The sequence below is a fragment of the Tetrao urogallus genome (genome assembly GCF_951394365.1).
Source record: "Tetrao urogallus genome assembly, chromosome: 10".
Taxonomy (NCBI): Eukaryota; Metazoa; Chordata; class Aves; order Galliformes; family Phasianidae; genus Tetrao; species Tetrao urogallus.
In genome coordinates this window covers 4,097,418-4,118,315 of record NC_136823.1, presented here as the reverse complement: position 1 = coordinate 4,118,315, position 20,898 = coordinate 4,097,418, and the positions used below count along the sequence as shown (strand labels likewise).

The window sequence follows — 20,898 nt, the reverse complement described above, 5'->3', positions numbered from 1 at the left end:
ATATCTGGTCATATCATTATGCCTTATCTACTTCAGTCTTTTCCTATCAAAACCAGCAATGACCATGATAATAAAGACTTTTGACGACTCATTATTTTTCTTTTAAAATAATTACATCTTGATTTCTTGGAGTAGATAGATTCCTAGGAAAGACTAAGGTCTCAAAGCACCATAATCCATTAATTTTAACTATATTATAAAACTTTATCAGTTAAAAAGACTTTGCCATAAATACATTGAATGTTAAATTAATAATAATCAGTGCTATAAAGTATTTAAAATTCTTGTGATATGCTTGAAACTCAAAATTCAAGTTATCTTGCTTAAGGAGGAAACAGAATTTTCCATTGACTTCGGTAAAAATAAAAAAAGCTGAAGTCAGGAGACAGAGCTTAACGAAAAACCAGTTCTTTCAGCTTCAGCCTATTGAGTTTAGCATGAATTATCCAATGCAGTGAAAACTGACAGAAGTGTTCAACATGCTTTCACCCCCCTCCCCCCCCAAAGATTTGGAAATCAGTAGTGTTACAATTTCAAATTATATGTAAATCACTGTATAATTCATTGGGCTTTTTTTTTTTTAAGCCACAAGCGAAGTTTGACAATAAACGTTAGTCCTAAAACAATTTCAACAGAAAGCTGGTGGGTAACATATACAGAATACCATCTAGTCACTCATTCTGTGCACCAAGTTCAAGAGCATCAACAGTAATATCTTAATATCTCAAGCATAATTGTTTAGTCATACTAGGGCATCTGCCGTTAATTATCAACATTAAATCTAATTCCAAAGTTGTATATTTAATGCAGCCATAATCAAACTATTCTGGAGGGTAAACCAAGCAGATAAAGACCACACAGTTCTGCCAAAAGGCCAAAGTTCAAATAGCACTTGACCTGATCAACACTTTAAGGCACGGAGTCTTCTGAAAAAGTCTTTGGGTTGAGGAAGTATCTCTGTTAAGTATAAGAAAAACTACCTTCACCTGCAAGGATGATCATCAAAACCAAATCTAAAGAAGAGACCTTTGACAAAGACTGTAAGGAAGCACTGGAATAGAAATTCCAGATATAGAACAAAAAGCAAATGAGCAGTGAAAGATATGCATATCAGAAGAAGTGGACATAGTGAAAGGATGAGCATAGCCAAAGGATGAAGGAAGTAGGTGAAGAAAATTGAACAAAGAATGGTTTGGTAAAAACAATGAGAGAATGCAACTTCAGCATCAATTGTTCCAGATTGCCTGCAAGTATATTACATTACCAGGGCAAAACTTCCTTCCCCAGCTATTCATAGTAGTATTCATACCAATACATACAATTATTCAATACCACAAGAAAACACAGGCGATTAATAATACAAATAAATGTCTTCTAGACATTACATACGTATGAGGAAATCCATCCCCCTTGTGATTTGGAATCCACTAGGCTGCAGTTATCTCCTGGCAGGTGTGCTGAACCAAACAGCCCTCCCCTGCCACACATCCCATTCTCCTAGCAGCTGAGTGCTCAGATGTGAGATTTTGGGATCAGCTTCCTCCAGCTCCGATTGACCACTTACATCCCCTTCACACAAAGTCCTGGTCCTCACCTAGGCCTGCTCCCCTAGCAGAAGATATATCAAGTAAAGGGCACATTGCCTGGAAGCAGTTTGACTCCAGCCACCAGAAACCTTTTGGCCCAGTAAGGTTACCGGAACTCCCAGGGACAGCCTAAAGCAGAAAACAGTCACTATCAATTGTTAGCAGTAAAGTATCTCACATTGTTATGTTTCCAAATTAGGACCAGCTTTGGTCCGTTCCCTTCCTTCTGCCTCTCAAATGAAAAGGAACTTGCAGAAGTTCTTCTTATTGCCAAGGCAACCTCACACAGCTGAGCACTGCGAGACATCTAAGAGGACTTCAGAAGTCACTCAAATAAGATTCAGGACTTATAAGTGACAGCACTGAAAAAACACAAGTTAAACTGCTCAAGGCAAAAATAAGAGCTAAGAGAGAAGGGTTGTCTCACTAAATCATGACAAAGGTGACCCAGTCGAACAAGATGAGGAAATTCCGAAGTGCATCCCAAATTTGGGACATTAATTTTAAATATTCACTTAAAGTCATTTAAAACTCACTTTGCTGCCACCATATGAACATGACTAGAAAAAAAAAAAAAAGATGACAGGCTTGCAAAAGCACTCCTATGATTCTTCAGTGAAGGATGCCAGCAAACACCCTCGCACAGCAAACAGTGGCTGTGAGCAACTGCTGAGAGCATGGCAGGCATCACCCTGAAGGAACATTTCATGTCCATATACAAGGTGAGATGGCCCCTAGAGCATGTGCTGAGCACAGGAAGGGGCATAGGAGAGAAGAGCAGAGCAGGAGACACACAGGAACGTTTACATACTGGAAATGCAATCGATTGCCACCACACAGCAAGCAGCAGCATATTTGCTCTGTAATTTTAAGCTGCCAGCTGCAGCAGCGTTAATGTCAGCATCAATACCTCCGGAAAAGTGGGACAGCAGAATGCACTGCCAGCATCTCACGGCAAAATATTCCACACTGATATCTCTGTTAAACAGGATTAACATCAGGAATTAAAAATAACATCTCCGTTTGGGGGGAAACAATCTGATTTCACCTTAAGAGTCACTGCATGTTGGTAATGCTGAAACAGCTATCTCAAAGAGTTACTTTTAAATCATTTCCAATCCTGCAGACCTTTGATCAAGCACACTCTTTAGGGTTCAAGGCCAAAATCTTGATTTTTCCAAGACATTTAGTTAACAATCAACACAAACACCTGTACAGTATTATTCCAGTTTGTACACAGCATTTTGGAGAAATAGTGCGCATCTATGTTGAAGAATTGGGTATATTCTTCGTCCTCTACCACGACCGTCACTTCAGCATAGTCAAAAAGACAGCTTAATGACTTTGGCCACCTGATATTCCACATGCAAGTGACTTCAACTATGCTATAGCATGTAGATCAAAGCTATCCAGTGGGAACAACTCATGGAAGGAAACAATTCATCTTTGCACGGCCAAGCACCTATTCAGCTAAAACTGTTATTATTCCTTTGGTAATAAATATCTGTCAAGATGCATGACAGACACAATAGCAGAAAGACTTCTTCAACTCAAAGACATCTTGAAAAGAGTCTGGGCCTTCTGGTATTGCACAGGTCACACACCATGTGATTGTGCCTTTTGACATAACCGTGCATGACACGTTTGGATCACAGAGCTCTTCTGCAACTTTGGGTTAAGGTTTTTACTTCATGGGTTGTAGCAGATAAGTTTTCATGTTTATCAGGAGACAGTGTAGCAGAAGGTGTAATTTAATCTCATCAATATCCTTGGGAACAAAACCCTGATGAAATTTATAATTATTTACCTTAGCTCTCCTGAAAATGTCTAGAATTTATCTGAGGAGCCCTTCAGGACCTAAATCTTAGAAGCACTGGAGACTGACAAGGCCAGCACCTAAAGCAAGAAACATACTTTAGTAGGGACAGCCACACCACTCATGTAACACATTTGATGCATCCATAATCACTGATAATTTAGATTTATGCTTCCTTTCAGCACGTTATTTTGAAGTCTGAAAAGTAATTGTTCTGCACTTCTGGCTAAGCACCTGTTCTTCAGTTAGTTTCACATTGACGTCAGCGACACAGGAGATGGGGTCAATGCTGTCAGACCGCCCTCGTGCCTGCACAACTCACTGGCTTGAGAAAACAATAGAACAAAGGATGTCCAGGGAGCCAGCGCTCCACTGTCATCACGTGAGAGTCAGGAATGCGAGCACATCTTAATACCTGCGTAGGTTTTCAGGTGCACCCCACACTTTTGGAGCAGAGACGTAGTGGTTTAAGTTTTTTGAGTTTTTTTCTTTAACAAAACCTAGACATACTGCACAGAGACAACAATGTAAAATCACAGTGAAGAATCTGATCAGCATTAGAACCTTTTTAGTCAACTACACAAACAGGATTACTATCTTTTTAATTTGTTTTTTAAACCAAGACAGACATCTATGTGTTTTCATAGGATAGAAGTCAAGGAAAGGCACATAGTTTGGCTGCAGTACTACAACACTACAAACATCAAGGTGGCTGACTGACCTTGCAAAACCATGTAACTGGTATGAACCTTCCTGGCAAAGTAGAGGGATGATGTAATGTACAACTCTCTAGTCAAGTTTTTGGATTTTTGCTTTTAATGAATGAAAAAACACTTAAGGTACAATTAAAAATAAACAGCAATTCCATCATTTCTTCAAAATCCTACACTGGAAGAAGAGGATGCAACACAAATGAAGTGAGACAAGCACAGAAAAACTCGCAGTGCTCCAAAATTTGTTATCCAAACTTCCAAACTAAGGCACTGAGTCAAACTGCATGGAAAATTGTGAAGAAGTGCCCTTGCTGTACTGAGCTTAAGCAAGAATAAACTGAGCACCTAGAATAAATTATGGTAGGATGGTAAAATGTGGTTAGAATGTAATTTAATAGTTACACTTTCGGTTTTGCAACTTCAGTACTTAGAACAAGACCAGAAATCTGTCTTACTACATTAATGCTAACAGGATCCTGGACAAACAGTATTCAACCTGTAGCATCAGAAGAGCTATGCCATCATATGTAGTCATACTCAAGAAAATTTAACGTGTTGAATGATATTAACTCTCTTCTCTCATTCCCTTGCATCTGCTTCAAAGACAAGCTCTCATTTTCAAGCACACCTTTAAGGAAACGGGCTGTCCTCCATCTTCCCTAATCTCTGATTTTAATCAGAACAATAAAAGAATCATGGCAGACTTCGAACAGTTCTAAAAGTTGAGTTCAACCCTCTTCCTACTATTCATTTCCTCAGTCATTCAGTGCCTTACAGGCCTACATTCAAGCTGCCCTAATACCAAAAAATGCAATGCCTTTGGAGAAGCAGTGGGAGGAGAGTAAGACAAAATGCAAAAGGAATAATCAAGAAAGTAGCACAGCCTACGGAAGCTCAGGTTATTTATTGAGTTATTCCAATGATTCAGCTCACAATCCACATGGGAAAAGACTATCTGCAGTCCTTAAGGAATTCAGTACGAAAGCTGAGAGGAAGCAAGTTAAAGTTATTGTTAGAGAAATAGCAGCTACAACACCCAGCTATTTCCATTATACAACAGAAATAATCTGCATTTAATATAATCCATGGTTAGATTGCCAAATTCTGGATTGGTAATAAGGGTGGGAGACTATAATGCATTGTTTTACTTGCCTCAAGGCAAAGACAAGGAATGAGATTCCTAATAGCATACAGAAAGGATTTTTTTTGCTTTATAAGTTAAAAAGAAAGTTACTAAACCATGTTGTGAGCTATGTCAGACCATGTCATTCATTGTCTGTGAAAACGGGTTCTATGTCTGAGCTTCCCAAGATGCATGGGAAAAGTCTCCTTTGTCTTTACTGGATCTGCAACTGCAAGCATGTTTTCTGGAACACCTACAGACATGTGGAAAAAAAAAAGACTGGAAGCAACTATAAATAATATCCAGAAATATTTAGGAAAAAAAAGACAGGTCAGTAATTGTGACTGCATCACAATAAGGGAAATAAATATTGGGAAAACACTGATCTATTTGTATTGGAAGCACATTTAGTTGACTGCCAAAAGTACATCCCTTTGCCTTTATTTTCCCCTCACCTTTATAAATAAGAGGCACGTCAAACACCATCATTCTTTTCTTCTGAAAGACCTCTTGGAAAACAGATGGGAACAGTAAATTTGATCAGTCCAGATTTGAAGGCTAAGCAGCAATTGCAAAAGGGAGGCAGGAAATGATTACTGCATCTGACATGCTATTCTTATCCCAAGTCTGTTCATACCAGTTATCGTCAAAAGAAAAATGACCAGTCACCCAGCCGTGCTACTTCCACTGGCACAGCTACTGAAGTTGGACTTTCTTATTATTTCTAAAGTATTACTGCCCCAGTAATAAAAATTTTAAATATTTTGTCCAAACTTCTTTCTCCACTCTTCAGACATAACAAAGTCCTCTTTCATGAAAATATAGAAATGAAATGTTAAGTTTAAGAAGGACATCAAGGATTGCAAGGAACAGCATCGGTTATCATCTGCCCAGCCAAAACATGATCCCCACAAAGACTTCAGCAGCTAAGTTTTCCAATTTCCTTGGCTCAGCTGGAAGCAACATTGCTGCTAACAACAACACTTTGCAAAATGTTGGAAATACTTAATGGAGATGCAGGTAAGTGTGTTGTCTTTAAATTTTAAGGTAGCATTATAAAGGGAGCAGTTTCTGCACCCCTTTAAGCATTAGTTGAGACAAGTGCTTAAGGGCTGTGCTCATCTCTCCTCTAGCAGGGCAACAAAAGGACAAAAACACTACGTGCCAACTGTTTGCTTTCATAGGACACTTAGAAAATAAGGCAAAAAAAAAAAAATGCCTTTAGTAACTCTCTGATGTACTGCAAAGACAAACCTTAATTTCATCAAGGGCAAACTGGCTGCATCGATTGGATTATTCATTTGGCATAATGGACTTTGCTTTCTTCCTGCAGCTTTCTCAAATCAAGAACAAAATGAAGATAAATCAGCTCTCTCTCAAAGCTGACACTCGCTATATATTTATAGATTTCAAAGCCCTGCAATACAATAGAAGTGAGGTATTCATTATACACTATTTTTTCCTTGGCAATACTATTACTCAGGCTGCACAGAAAACACAGACGCTTTCTAAGGAAAGACTACAGCACAGGTCAGCAGCAGCTCCCACTTCTCTCCTCCCTTTAGGACTTCTTTACTTCTACCAATAAACCCAGCACAGAGTCGCTTTGATGCACATGCAGGCATACAAAACAAAATACCTCTTTGATCCTCCAAGCAAAGGACTAATTGCCTTTTTGTGAGGGAGTACTGCTAACGTAATCCTACTTTGCAATCTCAACAACTTACGTAATTGTCGAAGTTTATGAAATCTAAAAATTATTTTCCCCATCATTATGGGCTCTGTTGCTATTAACTTAAAAGGCCTGGCCTCATCTCCTCCCATGAAATAAATGAACTAGTTACATGAACAAGCTCAGGCCACTATTTCAAAGAATGAGCCTACACATTTATCAACTGCACCATATAATAGCAACTTTCCACCACTCGTTATTTCGTAGAATGGGAATGACATACTGTACTGAATCACTGTATTTAGATCAAGGAGAAACCCGTGGTACAACACATCAGGGAAAATGCTACCCTACAATAACCTCTTGAGAAAGAGGAAAGGAATTACCGTCCTTGGCCAGACTTGCTTTGGACTTACACCACACTGTCACTGCAATTGAGCTAATCATCATAAAGAAACTTTTAGACCTGTGCAAAATATTACATCTATTTAACATTCGGCTCATCTGAGGTGCAACAGCAGAACGTATGCCTGCTGTCTGCAACCTGCATATGCTTAATGTGCTATCTTAAAGAGAAACGGATTCAGCTTTCATGAAAGTAGCTTTCTTTCTTAGTGTTACATCCACCAAAATAAGACCATCAGGCTGAATGGATGATCTCTTGGGCAATCACACAAATAAACAAGAACCAGCCCCAGAAAAAATCTCTGATGATGCTTAATATAGCAGGTAGAATACATTCAACTGCTTTCTTCCTTTCCTAAAGTTACTTTAAAGCAATGCAGTTTCACACAAAGATTTTGCAAAGCGTTTAGGAATCTCAAAGGAGCAGGTGAACGAGCTTGTATTTATTTTAAAAGCTTCATGGGGAAAACACATCATGCAATATTCCTCTAGTTTTCTAAAAGTAAATGAACAAATCCAAAGTAAATTAGCAAGTTGCACAGCATGCCAAAAACCAGAAACAAAATGAGCAATGAAATTGTACTTATCACTTAGAAAAATCTAATCCTTTCATTTGAGATGTTTATGTTTGGGTAACCTTTGAAAGAATGTTTGCTGTTCCATTACACAAACAATGGAAATATGAGATAAGGAAAATAATAGCAATTGCCAAGAATGCTTCATGCACTTTCTTCAAGCCATTAAACATGTAGATACTATTTTATAGATGTATAAGATACTGCTTACAGCACAGATGCACAGATCCAGTTCATCCAGCCCCAGCGCCCATGTGGGTCCCAGGGGCACGAAGCAGAAATCCTCAAAGCAAAGCTCTCTTGTCCCACTGTGCTGGGAGACCACTGAAGCACAGAGATGTGAGAGCCAACTCTAAGCCCAGTAAGGCCAAGTATTACAACTTTAACTGACACATTATATACTGCATGCCAAAGCAGAACTCCTTGTTTCACATGCAGTATTAATGCTCAGCCATCTTGACTAGATGTTTTCCATCTGTTCCCAGTCTTGAAAGACCTAATATGACAATGACATTCAATGGGAACTTGGGTCAGGCCAAATGTTTCCCCACAGAACAGACAAGCAAAGAGCCAGATAAACAATAAATGCCGTGTAGACAACGATCAGGGGCACAGCACCCCGCACATGCTTACAGGGCAGAAGAGTCCCCAGAACATCTCCTCTGATGCTTCCATCCACACAGGGCAAGTATACCTGGGCCTCTCCCATCAGGTCCCCTAAGCTACAGGTAGTATAGAACTGACTGTAGCATGCTGGGGGGACCCAGCTGTATGCAGGGACCATGTGAAGTGCTCTGTGGGGCAGTAAGCATTTATGAGAGTACAGAGAAGTGCCACGATACCACAAGTTCTTACCAGCTCAATCGAGATTAACATCGCAAGACTAACCAGGTAGAATAGGAGTCCAAAGTTCACCAGTCTTTCCCACTCTCCCCAGTCAAGTAAGGAAAAAAAGCATTGCAAAAAGAAACCCTAACAGGCATGAACCGTGACAATAATGAAGGCTTTTTGTCATGGGAGAAGGCTTCCATTGTTTAAACCAAGGCTTCCATGTGGGAAGAACATGCACAAATAAGGACAAGGTGTGTACTTGGAGTTTGGCCTGGACATGTTGGCAAATTGGCCTGAACTGCAAGTTCTGTTTTGACGCCACAAGGAAGGATGAGGAGTTGAACAGCATGGTGATCTGGAGAGAGGATGAGAAGTTCTGGTTTGAAGTTTTCTAAAGAAGCTGCACTGAAGTCCTTCAAAGAACTTTCGCTCAGCTCCCCACCCAAATTCTTGAAGTAAGAGAGCTGGTGACATAACTTTTTAAAAAATATTTTTTTAAAAAAGATTGCATGAGTATGATATTGATAGATTCATAGAATCTTTTGGGTTGGAAGGGATCCATAAAGGTCACCTAGTCCAACTCCCCTGCACTGAAAAGGGACACCAGTTCCATCAGGTGCTCAGAGCCCCTCCAGTCTGACCTTGAACATCTACAGGACAGGGCCTTCCACCACATCTCTGGGCAACCCGTACCAGTACCTGCCCACCCTTATAGTAAAAAAGCCTGCTTCCTTATGCCCAATCTGAATCCATCCTCTTTATTTTGAAGCCATTTCCCCTTTCACAGTAATTTTCACAAATTTCAATTTCTGGCAATCTACCATTTTTATTTCTATTTTCTATCTGTCCCAATATCTTTCATTCCTTTCTCTAATTGTATATACCTATAGCTTGTTTAATGTAAAACAACTGAGTGGTGTACCTAATTGAAATTCCACACGTACTAAGCAAGATTAACTTCAAAAAACAGTACATTAAGTTATTAATGGTGTATTTTTATAGACACACTCTTGAGAAACCAAATCCAGTACATATTAAAAGCAACCAGTTCATCTGGCTTGGTTCATTTTTTCCCTCAGCTAAAACTGTAAAATGCTTTTCAGACTCTATTAATGAAAGCCAACTACAGTTGGCTTAATTGGTATTAGGAATGTTTTTCCTATATAACAAATGTGAGAGAGGAAAAAAAAACCCGAACATCTATCTTAACTAAGGACTGTTATGGCAATAAAAAGTCAACCACTAAAAATACTATCATTTAACTGTTAATTGATACTTTCTCTTGCCATGAAACCTTTCTACAGTATCCTAAGAGAACTACAGTTAAAAACGTCTTAAAAAAATCAACTTGCATTTTCCAATTAACAGTAGGTTCCAACGGCTCACATCTTAAATGCTCTCACACTCCACCAGATCACCTCTAGAAATTTTATCTACTTGGTAAGCACTTAATGCAAACAAAACAACTTCTGCAGTGCTGTAATATGATACCAATATGCAACATCTTTTGGAATTCTGGCTTCAGGCCTGATAGAGCAAATATTACCAAGATAAAAGGCTTTTCTTTATTTAAAAAAAAAAAATAAGAAAAACATAATTATGCACAGCTTCACATTTCATGCATATTAGAAATTACCACATCCAAGTTCCAAGCAAGAAATTGTGGAAGTTAATAACATATTCTTATAAGGAATATTTTTTATTATATGAAGGGACTGTAGTTGAGTAACTTAATGTAAACTCGTGCACATTATATAAAATCGTAGGTAAAGAACACTCAACATTCATATTGGGAAATAATATATTTCAGTTATATATACTCATACACACTATACTATTACTTAATATATTCTTTCTTACCTGGTATTCATCCAACTAATTCATCACCTTTTATCAGCCATTCTTTATAAAGTATCACTAGAATCAGAGACTCATAGAATTGCTCGGGTTGGAAAAGACCTTAAAGGTCATCAAGTCCAACCATGACCTAACCGTGCTACCCTAACTAACAACCCTCTGCTAAATCATGTCTCTGAGCACCACATCCAAACAGTTTTTTAACACAGGGATGGTGACTCAACCACCTCCCTGGGGAGCGCGTTCCAGTGCTTAACCACCCTTTCTGTAAAGAAAGGATATTTTCCTGATATCCAATCTAAACCTCCCCTGGCACAACTTGAGGCCATTTCCCCTTGTCCTGTCTCCTGTCACCAGTGAGAGGAGACCAACCCTGCTCTCACTGTAAGCACCTTTCAGGTATTTGAAGAAAGAAATAAGGTCTCCTCTTAGCCTCCTCTTCTCTTCCTGAGACTGAGCTGCTCCAGTTCCTTCAGTCTCTCCTCACAGGCCATATTCTCAAAGCCCTTCACCAGCCTTGTTGCCCTTCTTTGGACCTGCTCCAGTACCTCCATGTCCTTTCTGTACTGAGGTGCCCAAAACTGAACACAGTACTCAAGGTGAGACCTCACCAATGCCGAGTACAGGGGCAGGATGACTTCTCTAGTCCTGTTCTCTACACCATTCCTGATCCAAGCCAGGATGCCATTGGCCTTCTTGGCCACCTGAGCACACTGCTGGCTCATACTCAACTAACTGTCCACCAGTAAGCCTGTTAACCAAGTTCACCTTGACCCATCGATCCCTCTGTAGTTCCTTTCTCCCCTCAGGCAGATCAACACTCCCTCCCAACCTGGTGTCATCTGCAAACTTACTGAGGGTACACTCAATCCCCTCATCAAGATCATTAATAAAGATGTTAAATAGAAGCGGCCCCAGTACCAAACTGTAGGGGTCTCTTCTTATGACCTGCAGCCAACTGGATTTAACTCCAATGACCACAACTCTTTGGGTCCAGCCATCCAGCCAGTGTTTCACCCATCAGAGCACACACCCATCTGAACTGTGGGCAGCCAGATTCTCCATGGGAATGTTGAGCGGGAGGAGGGGGAGGGAGACGACTCAAGTGTGCCTCAGAGACTCAGCACAGAAAATCATACAACATTGTTTTGAAGAATGACAGATAGCTAGATCCTCTTTTATTTTTGGTATTATTAGAATAATGAAAGTGAAACTAATCTCAGCATAAATATTTTAAAAGAAAATTCAAGGAGATGTGTAGTTGTATTTTTTCATACTACAGATTTCTATTGGTTTTGAGAAGATTGCTTCTAGGAGCACTGGTAGCTTTTCATTATAATATAATCATTTTAATGCTGGAAATCCCTTAGGCATAACCGAGAGCTGAGACCCGCACAGCATCTATACTTAGAAAACAGATCAAAGAAAATTTTAAGACTGAAGCCTTGTAATCCATAATGTTATGAATTCATTCAACATGCAGCCGACTCAAAATTCAGCAGACTTTTAGTATTAACTGAATTCAGACAAGAGTTCAGAAAACACTGCTAAGTACCTGCACAGCAGCCTAACATTTAACTTACGCAGAATGTCTTACTTTGAGAAGTTCAAGGCCTACAAAACAAAGCCCCAAAAAGGCACATCCAATGTAAGTGAATGATTCTACCAATTCATAGGTAGCACATCAAATACTAACACGGAAAATTAATTCCTGAATAAATCACTGGACTAATCGCTATTTTTCTAAATTTTCTAAATATTGAGTAAGCCAATAAAAATTCAGATTAGGCCAAATTGAAAGGTTTCCTGTTTCCAGGATTTTGTTCCCCTCTGTTCAGTAGCTACTGAAGCCACACTTCAGACTTTTGGAAAACAAATTCCAAAAGAGCTCACAAAACAAGGAAGAGCAAATTCAACACAAGTGCTTTTTGCAGTTTCATTCATATTCTCCTAGGACTTTTGTTCAGCAAGATTTTGGGTTTATTAAAAGAAGAAGCATTTCCCTGCAGTGATGCTTATTCTGTTTTTTTCCCATAAAATCCATAGCACTCCAAACTATAACAACAAAAACAGTGGCAGTTGAATTAAATACACTTCATCCTCCCACTCTGTTCACCCAGAAGAAAAAGGAAGGTGGGTGGGTGGAGAAGTGATTTGCAAGCATTGTGGCAAGGTATGGGATTGCATAACAACATTCCTTGGGGAATCCAAGGCTTGCTCCTCATGCCGCCCAAATAAATAAATAAATGAAACCAACTCTATGGGAGCATCTATTACATACATCAATAATTTATCTGTAACTTGTGCCTAATTGATGTTAAAATTCCCCTTCCATACAAGAACTTATTTTGTTTCCTTCCTCTGAGAACAGTCATTTCTTCAAGGATATCTTCTTCACTGTATCATGGCATCCTTACATTTTTATACTTAGATACAAGAACAGTGATGGCTAGGACTTATGTCTAAACAAACGCTTGACACAGTTTTTCCATTGAATTCTTATAGATGCTTTTTTCTCAAATGAAAATTTGTGTGTTCAACAGAACATTTCAGAGACATTCTCTCTTAAAAGTATTTTTTCCACGGAAAACAAAAATAAGACCAAAGCTTAGTATGGCTGGGAACATTTACTCCATTATCTAATTTAAAATTAAAACCCAGCAGAGTCTTCATGATTCCAAGGCTATGCTGATTGCCATTTGAAGCTGGAAATGTTTTTCCCTAATGCACAAGTGATGAAGCATACGTAAGGCTCAGAGGAAAGTTACCTTATCTGAAGTATCAGATATAGATTACTGCTGGAGTCAGCATGCCACACTAGTTGGATCCACACACTCTGTTCCAATATGAGGAATTAAGTTTCCCTGATGTCACAAAATGAACAGATAATGCAATTAACATTTCCTTTGAAGTTCACATTGACCTGGTAGCCACTAGAATAAGTTGGCAGAACTTTTTAGTAAAGTCACTGAAGTGCTCTTGGCTCACCCAAACTGGGACTTCATCTTTGGCATTCTACAATCCACTGAGGAATATTGAATGTGCTAAATCCCAAGTGGAATATATCTAAGTCAATCTTTGTTATGTAAAAACAGGGATTCTGCACTTCTGTCTGGAATCCTCCATCACGCATCAGGGATATATCAGAACTGGTGCATGTTCCCTGAGGAGTCGATTATGTGGTGTGCAACAGCCCTTAGGCCCCTGTCTGAAAAACTGATGGACATCAGGATATCTCAGGCAGGTGGCATGCACCCATTTTCTTACCTTACCCCTCCCAGAAAGAGTGATCTCTGGGTAAGACAAGATACTTGTAGAAAATGAAAAATTATGTATGAAAAGGTGCCACTTGTCACTAATTATCCTAGAATACAAGACAGCACATGAATGCTGAAGCACTATCACAGTTTCATTTAAATACAAAATTCATTTAATAATCCCATTCTGAGAAAGCACTATTCACAGCTTCACTTTCTCATGTCTAAAAATTCTGACATTGTATAAGATCAAGGGTAGGGTCATGAAAAATTTACTTTAAGATTAGGTATAGCTGCTCCTTTGGAACTCTGCAACTTGCAGCATCACATAATGTGATATTATCAATTTCACAATTTACGTGTTTGTGATAACACCAATAAATCAAGACTTTCAAGCACTGAAACGGAGGAAATAAAAATTCATTTAGTTAAGAGACGAGAAAGAAGCAAAGCTAAGACTTCTATCTCGTTGAAAAAGAAAATTTAAGATGTAACTACAAGACAACATAAGCATTATAGATTGAAATACTGTATAATTTCCAGAAGTGTTAGTATCTTTGGAGATGAAAATACGATGATGGTGCTGAAAACCAGACAAATGACTGCTGACCAGGTAGAAAATTCCAGAGGCACTTAGAAGAATAGATATTGAGAAGTTATGAATGGCATCACTGAACATAAAAAATTAAGGAGCATAGCTATAAGTACAAAAGCAGCCCAAACAATAAAAACACCAACATACTTATGTGTTGGTAATTATTAAAATTATCTGTGGTATAATTTTAATGTGGAGTTATGACTAGTAACCACAAAATATATTGCGTATTGATCTAAAAAGGAATATAACATACCTCAGAATTTTATATTCTCAAGATGTGTAAACACCTAAAAACTCTATTTAAGCAACTAGTCTGCACCTTCTTACTCCCTCCAGAATTAAGTAAGAGGTCATAAAAGAGGTGCTGATATTTTTTTACTGCATTTCAAAGAAATAACACATGCTCATTTGTTTGAATAAGCAGCACCTTCTCATGCTATCCTTAGCTATCGCTAGACAAATGAGTGACTGTTTTCCTCTTCTTTCCCTGTAAAGTCCTCTGTTGTTTTATTGTTGTTAGGGACAATGGGCAGCATCATGAGAATTATATGTTTAAAATAAAACCTCTCTTGAACTCTCTGGAGAGAATTTATGCAAAGTCCCCTGATTCAACTGAAGGAAAATTTGCTTACCTTCTGTTGGTGATGTCTTCAGATGCCTGCAGAGCCCCTCTGTTTCCCCATATGTCTCTTTAATTTTTACCACTGCTTCTGTTCCTCGGAGTTCCATGAGGGAGCGCAGTTCTTGCAGGGTGCACCCAAATTCTCCTGCATGGTTGGCCTCATTTCTTTGGTTCTTGGAATAAAAATCACTATTTGTCATGTCACCCATGGTTACTGATTATATTGCTCCACTTGTTAGAGTTGATAGAAGCTTAAAATCTTTTAAAAACTGAAGGAGACGAGCCTCGAATTCCAGCCTAGGATTAAAAACAATCCAGCATGTGTCCAGTGAGCGACGTGGAGAATGCCTCTGGTGTGCAAGGTGCCCCTGACCGACTAGTGGTCCGCAGAACAGCTGCTTTCAAGGCTGCAGACCAGTTCCGCTCCATTCACCATTTCCCATTATGCAGCACCCAGGCTGTAGAATCTACATGGTCATTTCTTCCTCTGGACCTTTGGGAACAAATAGAAAGCACTCATTACAAGGGTGAGCAACGATTCTTCACAAGGATGAATTCAAATTCATTCTATCGATGCAATTCGACTTGTCATTTAAGAACAGCTACAGAGAAACACTGTACAGATGTCCTGTGAAATGCTGCAGGTGGTCAAAGCTAGCATGGACAACAAGGATACCACTAGCTCTTAGGTAAAGCTCTCTACAGTTAAAGCACCAATAGCAGTGTTGCATACTTTAATCAAGTCCCAGGAGCAAATGCCAAATGAGATGGTTCATAAATATTAACAAGCAAGCGCTTAGTCCAGCACACTAGATATGTGCCTCCAGTACGTGTGCTGGTTTGTACATCCACAGCAGTCATTCAGCTGACCAGAGCACAGGCAAGCTTAAAGGCAGCAAAGTAACAAAAAGTAATTAAACCATTAGTTTGTACAGTGGGTAAGGTAGAAGTGTTTTTCAGTGCAAGGACAGGATACAGCCACCCCTCAGAAATTCAGAATACGTGTACATACATCTCATTTTGCAGCTTCAGTGCTGTACAGGCAAACTACCCCACGAAAGTGAGAAAACACTCAAGTGCAGCACTGTGAGCTGTTGGAGCTGCAGCACAGAGGAGGGGCAGCTGGGGGCTGTCCTCCCTACACTGCCCACAGCCTGCACAGCCACAGGCCTGCTAGCATCCCACACACATATACACACCTATACTTGCACAGGGTTCCATCTTTTTTTTTTTTTGTTTTACTGTGTGTAGTGTTGAGAAAGCCACATTTGGACCATCTGGGAGGCAGCTGATTACTTGCTAAAATCAGCCTTTAAACTCTTTCCCCTTCCCATATTTTAATGAAGTTGGTTTAAATACTGCCAAAAGCAGCTATTATATTTGGCACAGAGTTTTAACAGAGATTAAAGGTTTCATTTTTGCCTCAAGTGTGTGAATGCCTGTGCATTGTTAAATCTATAGGCCTTGGAATTGTTTTCTTGTGATGAAAAAGGCCCCTATACAGCCCCAGCAGCTTTCTGATTCAGACCTGTCAGCCTCAGCCTTCTAGGTATGAGTGGATATGAGTTCACACAAAGAGGATCCCAAAGTGTTTCAAGCCCCAGTGCTACATCTATGCATCAAATATAATCTCCTGCCCACACACAGATAACATAACACACAGGCTTGGTATTTCCAAACTAACTGCATTGCCACTGCCCTGCATGTGAGAAAGATCAAGCCCACTGCATTCATTAATTCCTCCTTGCTTCTAATGACACTACCTGCTCTGGAGCTGCCTGGTACACTTTCTTCAACGGGACAAACTGAATCTCTATCAGTGCTCTAACAGATAACTCAACATTCCTTTGGTTTTGAGAGGAAAAAAAAGCAGAAAAACAACACTGAAGTTTTACAATATTGTAGGATGCAGTAAAAATGGCAGGCGACCGCCATTCTCTTCTTCCACCCTCCCTATTCATTGCCAGACATTCTGGTGCTAAGAGCTACTGCCAACTCTGTCACATTTTACTTTTCAAGATAAGGATTTCGGCACAAAGCATGGCTTGCAGTGAGCAGTAAAGAGAAACTGGGAGCGGCAGTAAAAATGGGCTTTCATTTGCCAAGGAGAAGATATCCTGCTCTACCACACAAGCCTTCCATGCTTGTATGCCAGACAGTGGTCACAGGAACAGTTAATTTCATGACAATTCCTTACATTAAGCATGCAGAAAAGGCCTTCGTTATCACTTCATCTGTTTATAAACAGGATGGATCATTATTCTGAACAGAAATAGCATCAGCCTGTAGCATTATTTTGAAAAAAATGGCAAGATGCAGAAGTCACAGATGTCCTGCAAAACAGACTTCATCCCAAGAGGCACTGAATCACCGCAGCTTCTGCTGACGATAACCTTTCCACCACTCATTTCTTAAATAATTTCAGACTCTTCCTGGCTTTGAGTATGGTAAGCTGTTGTTGACAGTTACCAAAAGCAAACCAAGATTTGGTCACGGCAAAGGATAAGTAAGAAAATATTAAGAAAGGAGGCATCGATCATAATAACTAAAATGACAGCCTGCTATTTACTTCCAGTGGGGGGGGAAAAAAAAAAAAATCCAGAGATTAATACACCTAAAGATTTTGAACACTCAAAAAAAAAAAAAAAAAAAAAAAAAAAAAAAAAGCAACAGAAATACACCATTTGCCTAACAGACAGCTTCTAGGGTTAGTTTTTGCAAAGCCTTCTCTAATAAAAGAAAATCAACAACAGCACAGCAAAAAAACAATTGCATTTTTCTGATGTGAGCCTCCTGGTACTGAATTTGGTGTCAATCATGTTTTCCACACATTCTTCTTTGTGGGATGTGTTCACCTCTCTCGAGAAAGCATTTCTTTTGACCAACTGTGCCACCCCTGTACATTAATATTTTTGTTTCCATTCCTAAGAATTTCACAGCAATATTGCTTTTTAGCACATGCTTGCTAATTTTGCATTTGCCTGCTTAATTTTTTATTTCACCTTCAATTAAATATTGATCAATAAGCAATAAATATGAAGGCTGTGCTTCCTCCAGTGCTCTGAAAACAAATCCCCGAGTACAAGCTCTTCATGATACACCTAGTGCAGTGACACCAGGGAAACACCGTCTCACATTTTTGAAAGGCAGATGGTAAAATATAGGAAGCACAAAGCATGACTAACATTATTCACTGATAATACATCTCTCTAATCCTGTGGAACAAGATATGCCAGCTTCATTTGATCCTTGAATCTCTTCTATGAAAAGCACAGGAACCCTGCCAGATGGTGTACCAGGTTAGCATAGCTGACACACGACCACATGGCCAGTAAGTGGTTAATATTCCTTTAACAAAAGCTTAGAAATAGAAAACTTGAGGTTGGTAATATGGCAATATTCCCCCATCAGTTGGGCTACACGACTTGTGTCAGCAGAACAGGTTAAATGACTCCAAGTGGATGAAATGTAGGAACTCTACAAGAAATCCAGCTACCACACCAGGCTCGGATACGGTCTTTTGTTTGTGGTTTGGAGGGATCTCACCATTCCCAATGACAATAATCTGCAGAGAAACCAAACCTCCACAGATAAAGTTCAGCGAAAGACAAAAACCTCCCTCCTGTCACTGAAAAACTAATTTCACACACAGTGTCATATTGCCAACCAGGTGGTTATTTCTTTTTCCTTACCATTGCTTCTGAAACAAGGTTTAGAAACAAGAAATCTGGGTTAAAATTTTCCTAAAGTGCATTTTGGAAACAACTGTGGAGAAATAAATATATACACACACACACATATATACACACACATCTTCCCAACAAGAAGTTGGGAAGTAACAACTTCAAGTAACAAGGCTTCAGAGTAGAAAGCTTGAGTAAAATACTACCCTCATTTTTCTCATTTAAAAAGTCTCCATCCTGATAAAGGTTTTTATTTTTCCAAGATGTCGTGGATTTTTGTTGTAAAAGCTTCCCCTCCCCCTTCCTCCCCCAGGTGGCTGCATCTTGGAGAGCAGACTTCCATTCCTGTAGAGCCAAAGACAAATATTTTTCATCTTCTAGCTGCTTAAAGGAAGTGCATGCCAATTAAAACAGGAGCAATTTGGATGAAGTAACTGTAGCCCTGCTGGGAAAACTATACCTTGATTCCCTGAATCAGGAAAAGTCTCATCTTGGAAGCTCGTAAATATTTTCACAGTGTATTAGAATGATTTATAAGATATCATCACTGTGTATTCTGACAGCTGATTTCATCTGGACTTTTATTAGCATAAAATCAATGGTAAGGGAACAAACCAGCTCATCGGTTTCACCAGATCAGAACTGCAAGACCTGTATTTCACAATCCTTAAAGGTCTGATCAAAACCTGGATTCATGACAGCTCCAAAAACTCAGGCTGTATCCATAATTTGACTGTTTTCTCCAAGATCATTATCTAAGATCATATTGACTCTGATCTCAAAATCTGATGATGAAGGAATTACTTGCCCTTACAGAAGGAAGGATAAAGAGGTAATCACTCCTTAATGGGTTGTCAGAGGAATAATCAGGGCAGAGATCAGCTAAGCTGAGGTGCTATTCACTCATTCTGCAATTGGGAAGGGAGCACACAGGACTGGTTCCCCTCAAATTAAGCCAAGGGAATTGGCTTGTAGCATTGCCGTCACACTAGGATTGTTATTTGGATGTAGATTTGATGCCAGCTGCTCCTCTGGGACACACACAGACCTACCAAAGCAAGGGGGAGGGAAAAAAACAGAGAAGCATCACATTTTACAGAGTACTAAGTTTTTGAAAAGATTTCTCTGTATCCCTGCTATTAGAGATTTTATTCCTTGATAAAACAGAATTAAGGGGTTTCTCCCAGCAATCTCAACAAAATGGGCCAAGTGTTTTTTTTGTTTGTTTATCATCTATGGGCCATGTGGTAGAACAAGGCCAGCAACAGGCTGCCAGAATGCTGCAGGGCATTCAACACCCATGGCAGTACTTGAGAAAGAAAACCATACCATCCTCTAGAGAAATCTCCAGATGAAATAAATCCAGTTGTGGCCCAGTTGCACCATCTCATAAAACATATTGCTCTTCTCCTGTATCAAAAAGAAAATTCTCATCTATTTGGGAAAATTATCTTTGCAGACCAGCAGGAGAAATGCTCCTCTCTCCAAGCAGTCAAGGAAACAAATCAAAAGCACCCAAACATGCTTATGTTCAAACTCATGCTTACAACAAATAGTGATTTTGAAGTTCAATTATCAGGAAGGCACAAGATGCAGCAGGAAAGAAAAACACTGTTTGAATAAAAGCAGGTTGGCACTTTCACAAGTGTGAAATTTTTGTTGAAAACCAGCAAGCCAAGAGTAGATGAAGAGAAAAAAACTGAACTTTGCAATTTGTCTGAAAATATCCTATCTACAACACTACGTAACCTAACGCAACTTGAAATTCATTAAGAAAACTGGTAAATAATTCAATCCTGGATGAGCATCCAGGACTGACAGACACTTGTGTGTTCCAACTACCAAAAAAACCATCCAACTCTTTCACAAATTTCCTGGTTCCTGCTCCCCAGGAGCATGAAACTACCTCTAGTGCCCTGTTAAAGTGTGCAGTCATTCAGTCTGTTTCATACCACTACTCATGTAAATGGCTGCAACAAAGCCAAATGAACTACTGACAGGAAGAAAAATACTATTAAAGGAATCAATTCAGTCCCATTAAAGTCAATGAAATTACTCTATCAATGACTTCTGGGGGATTGGATCAGGCCCTGTAGATGAAATCGTTCCTTCACTGATGCCAGAATTTCACTCTTTATGAATGCTGTTAGAGGGACTGCA

The 20,898-nt window shown here is 39.3% G+C and overlaps 1 protein-coding gene across 3 annotated transcripts in view; it reads right to left on the bottom strand.

The window, feature by feature from the left end:
• ATP2B2 (ATPase plasma membrane Ca2+ transporting 2) overlaps positions 1 to 15,264 on the bottom strand; it is a gene marked incomplete at both ends in the record, with an annotated part of 161,046 nt that extends 145,782 nt beyond the window's left edge. For all 3 annotated transcript variants that reach the window (XM_079540127.1, XM_079540128.1, XM_079540129.1), the window contains one exon: positions 15,066 to 15,264. In XM_079540127.1, coding sequence (XP_079396253.1) covers positions 15,066 to 15,264 — 199 coding nt within the window. The remainder of the gene's footprint in view (positions 1 to 15,065) is intronic.
• Between the last annotated feature and the right edge of the window lie 5,634 nt (positions 15,265 to 20,898).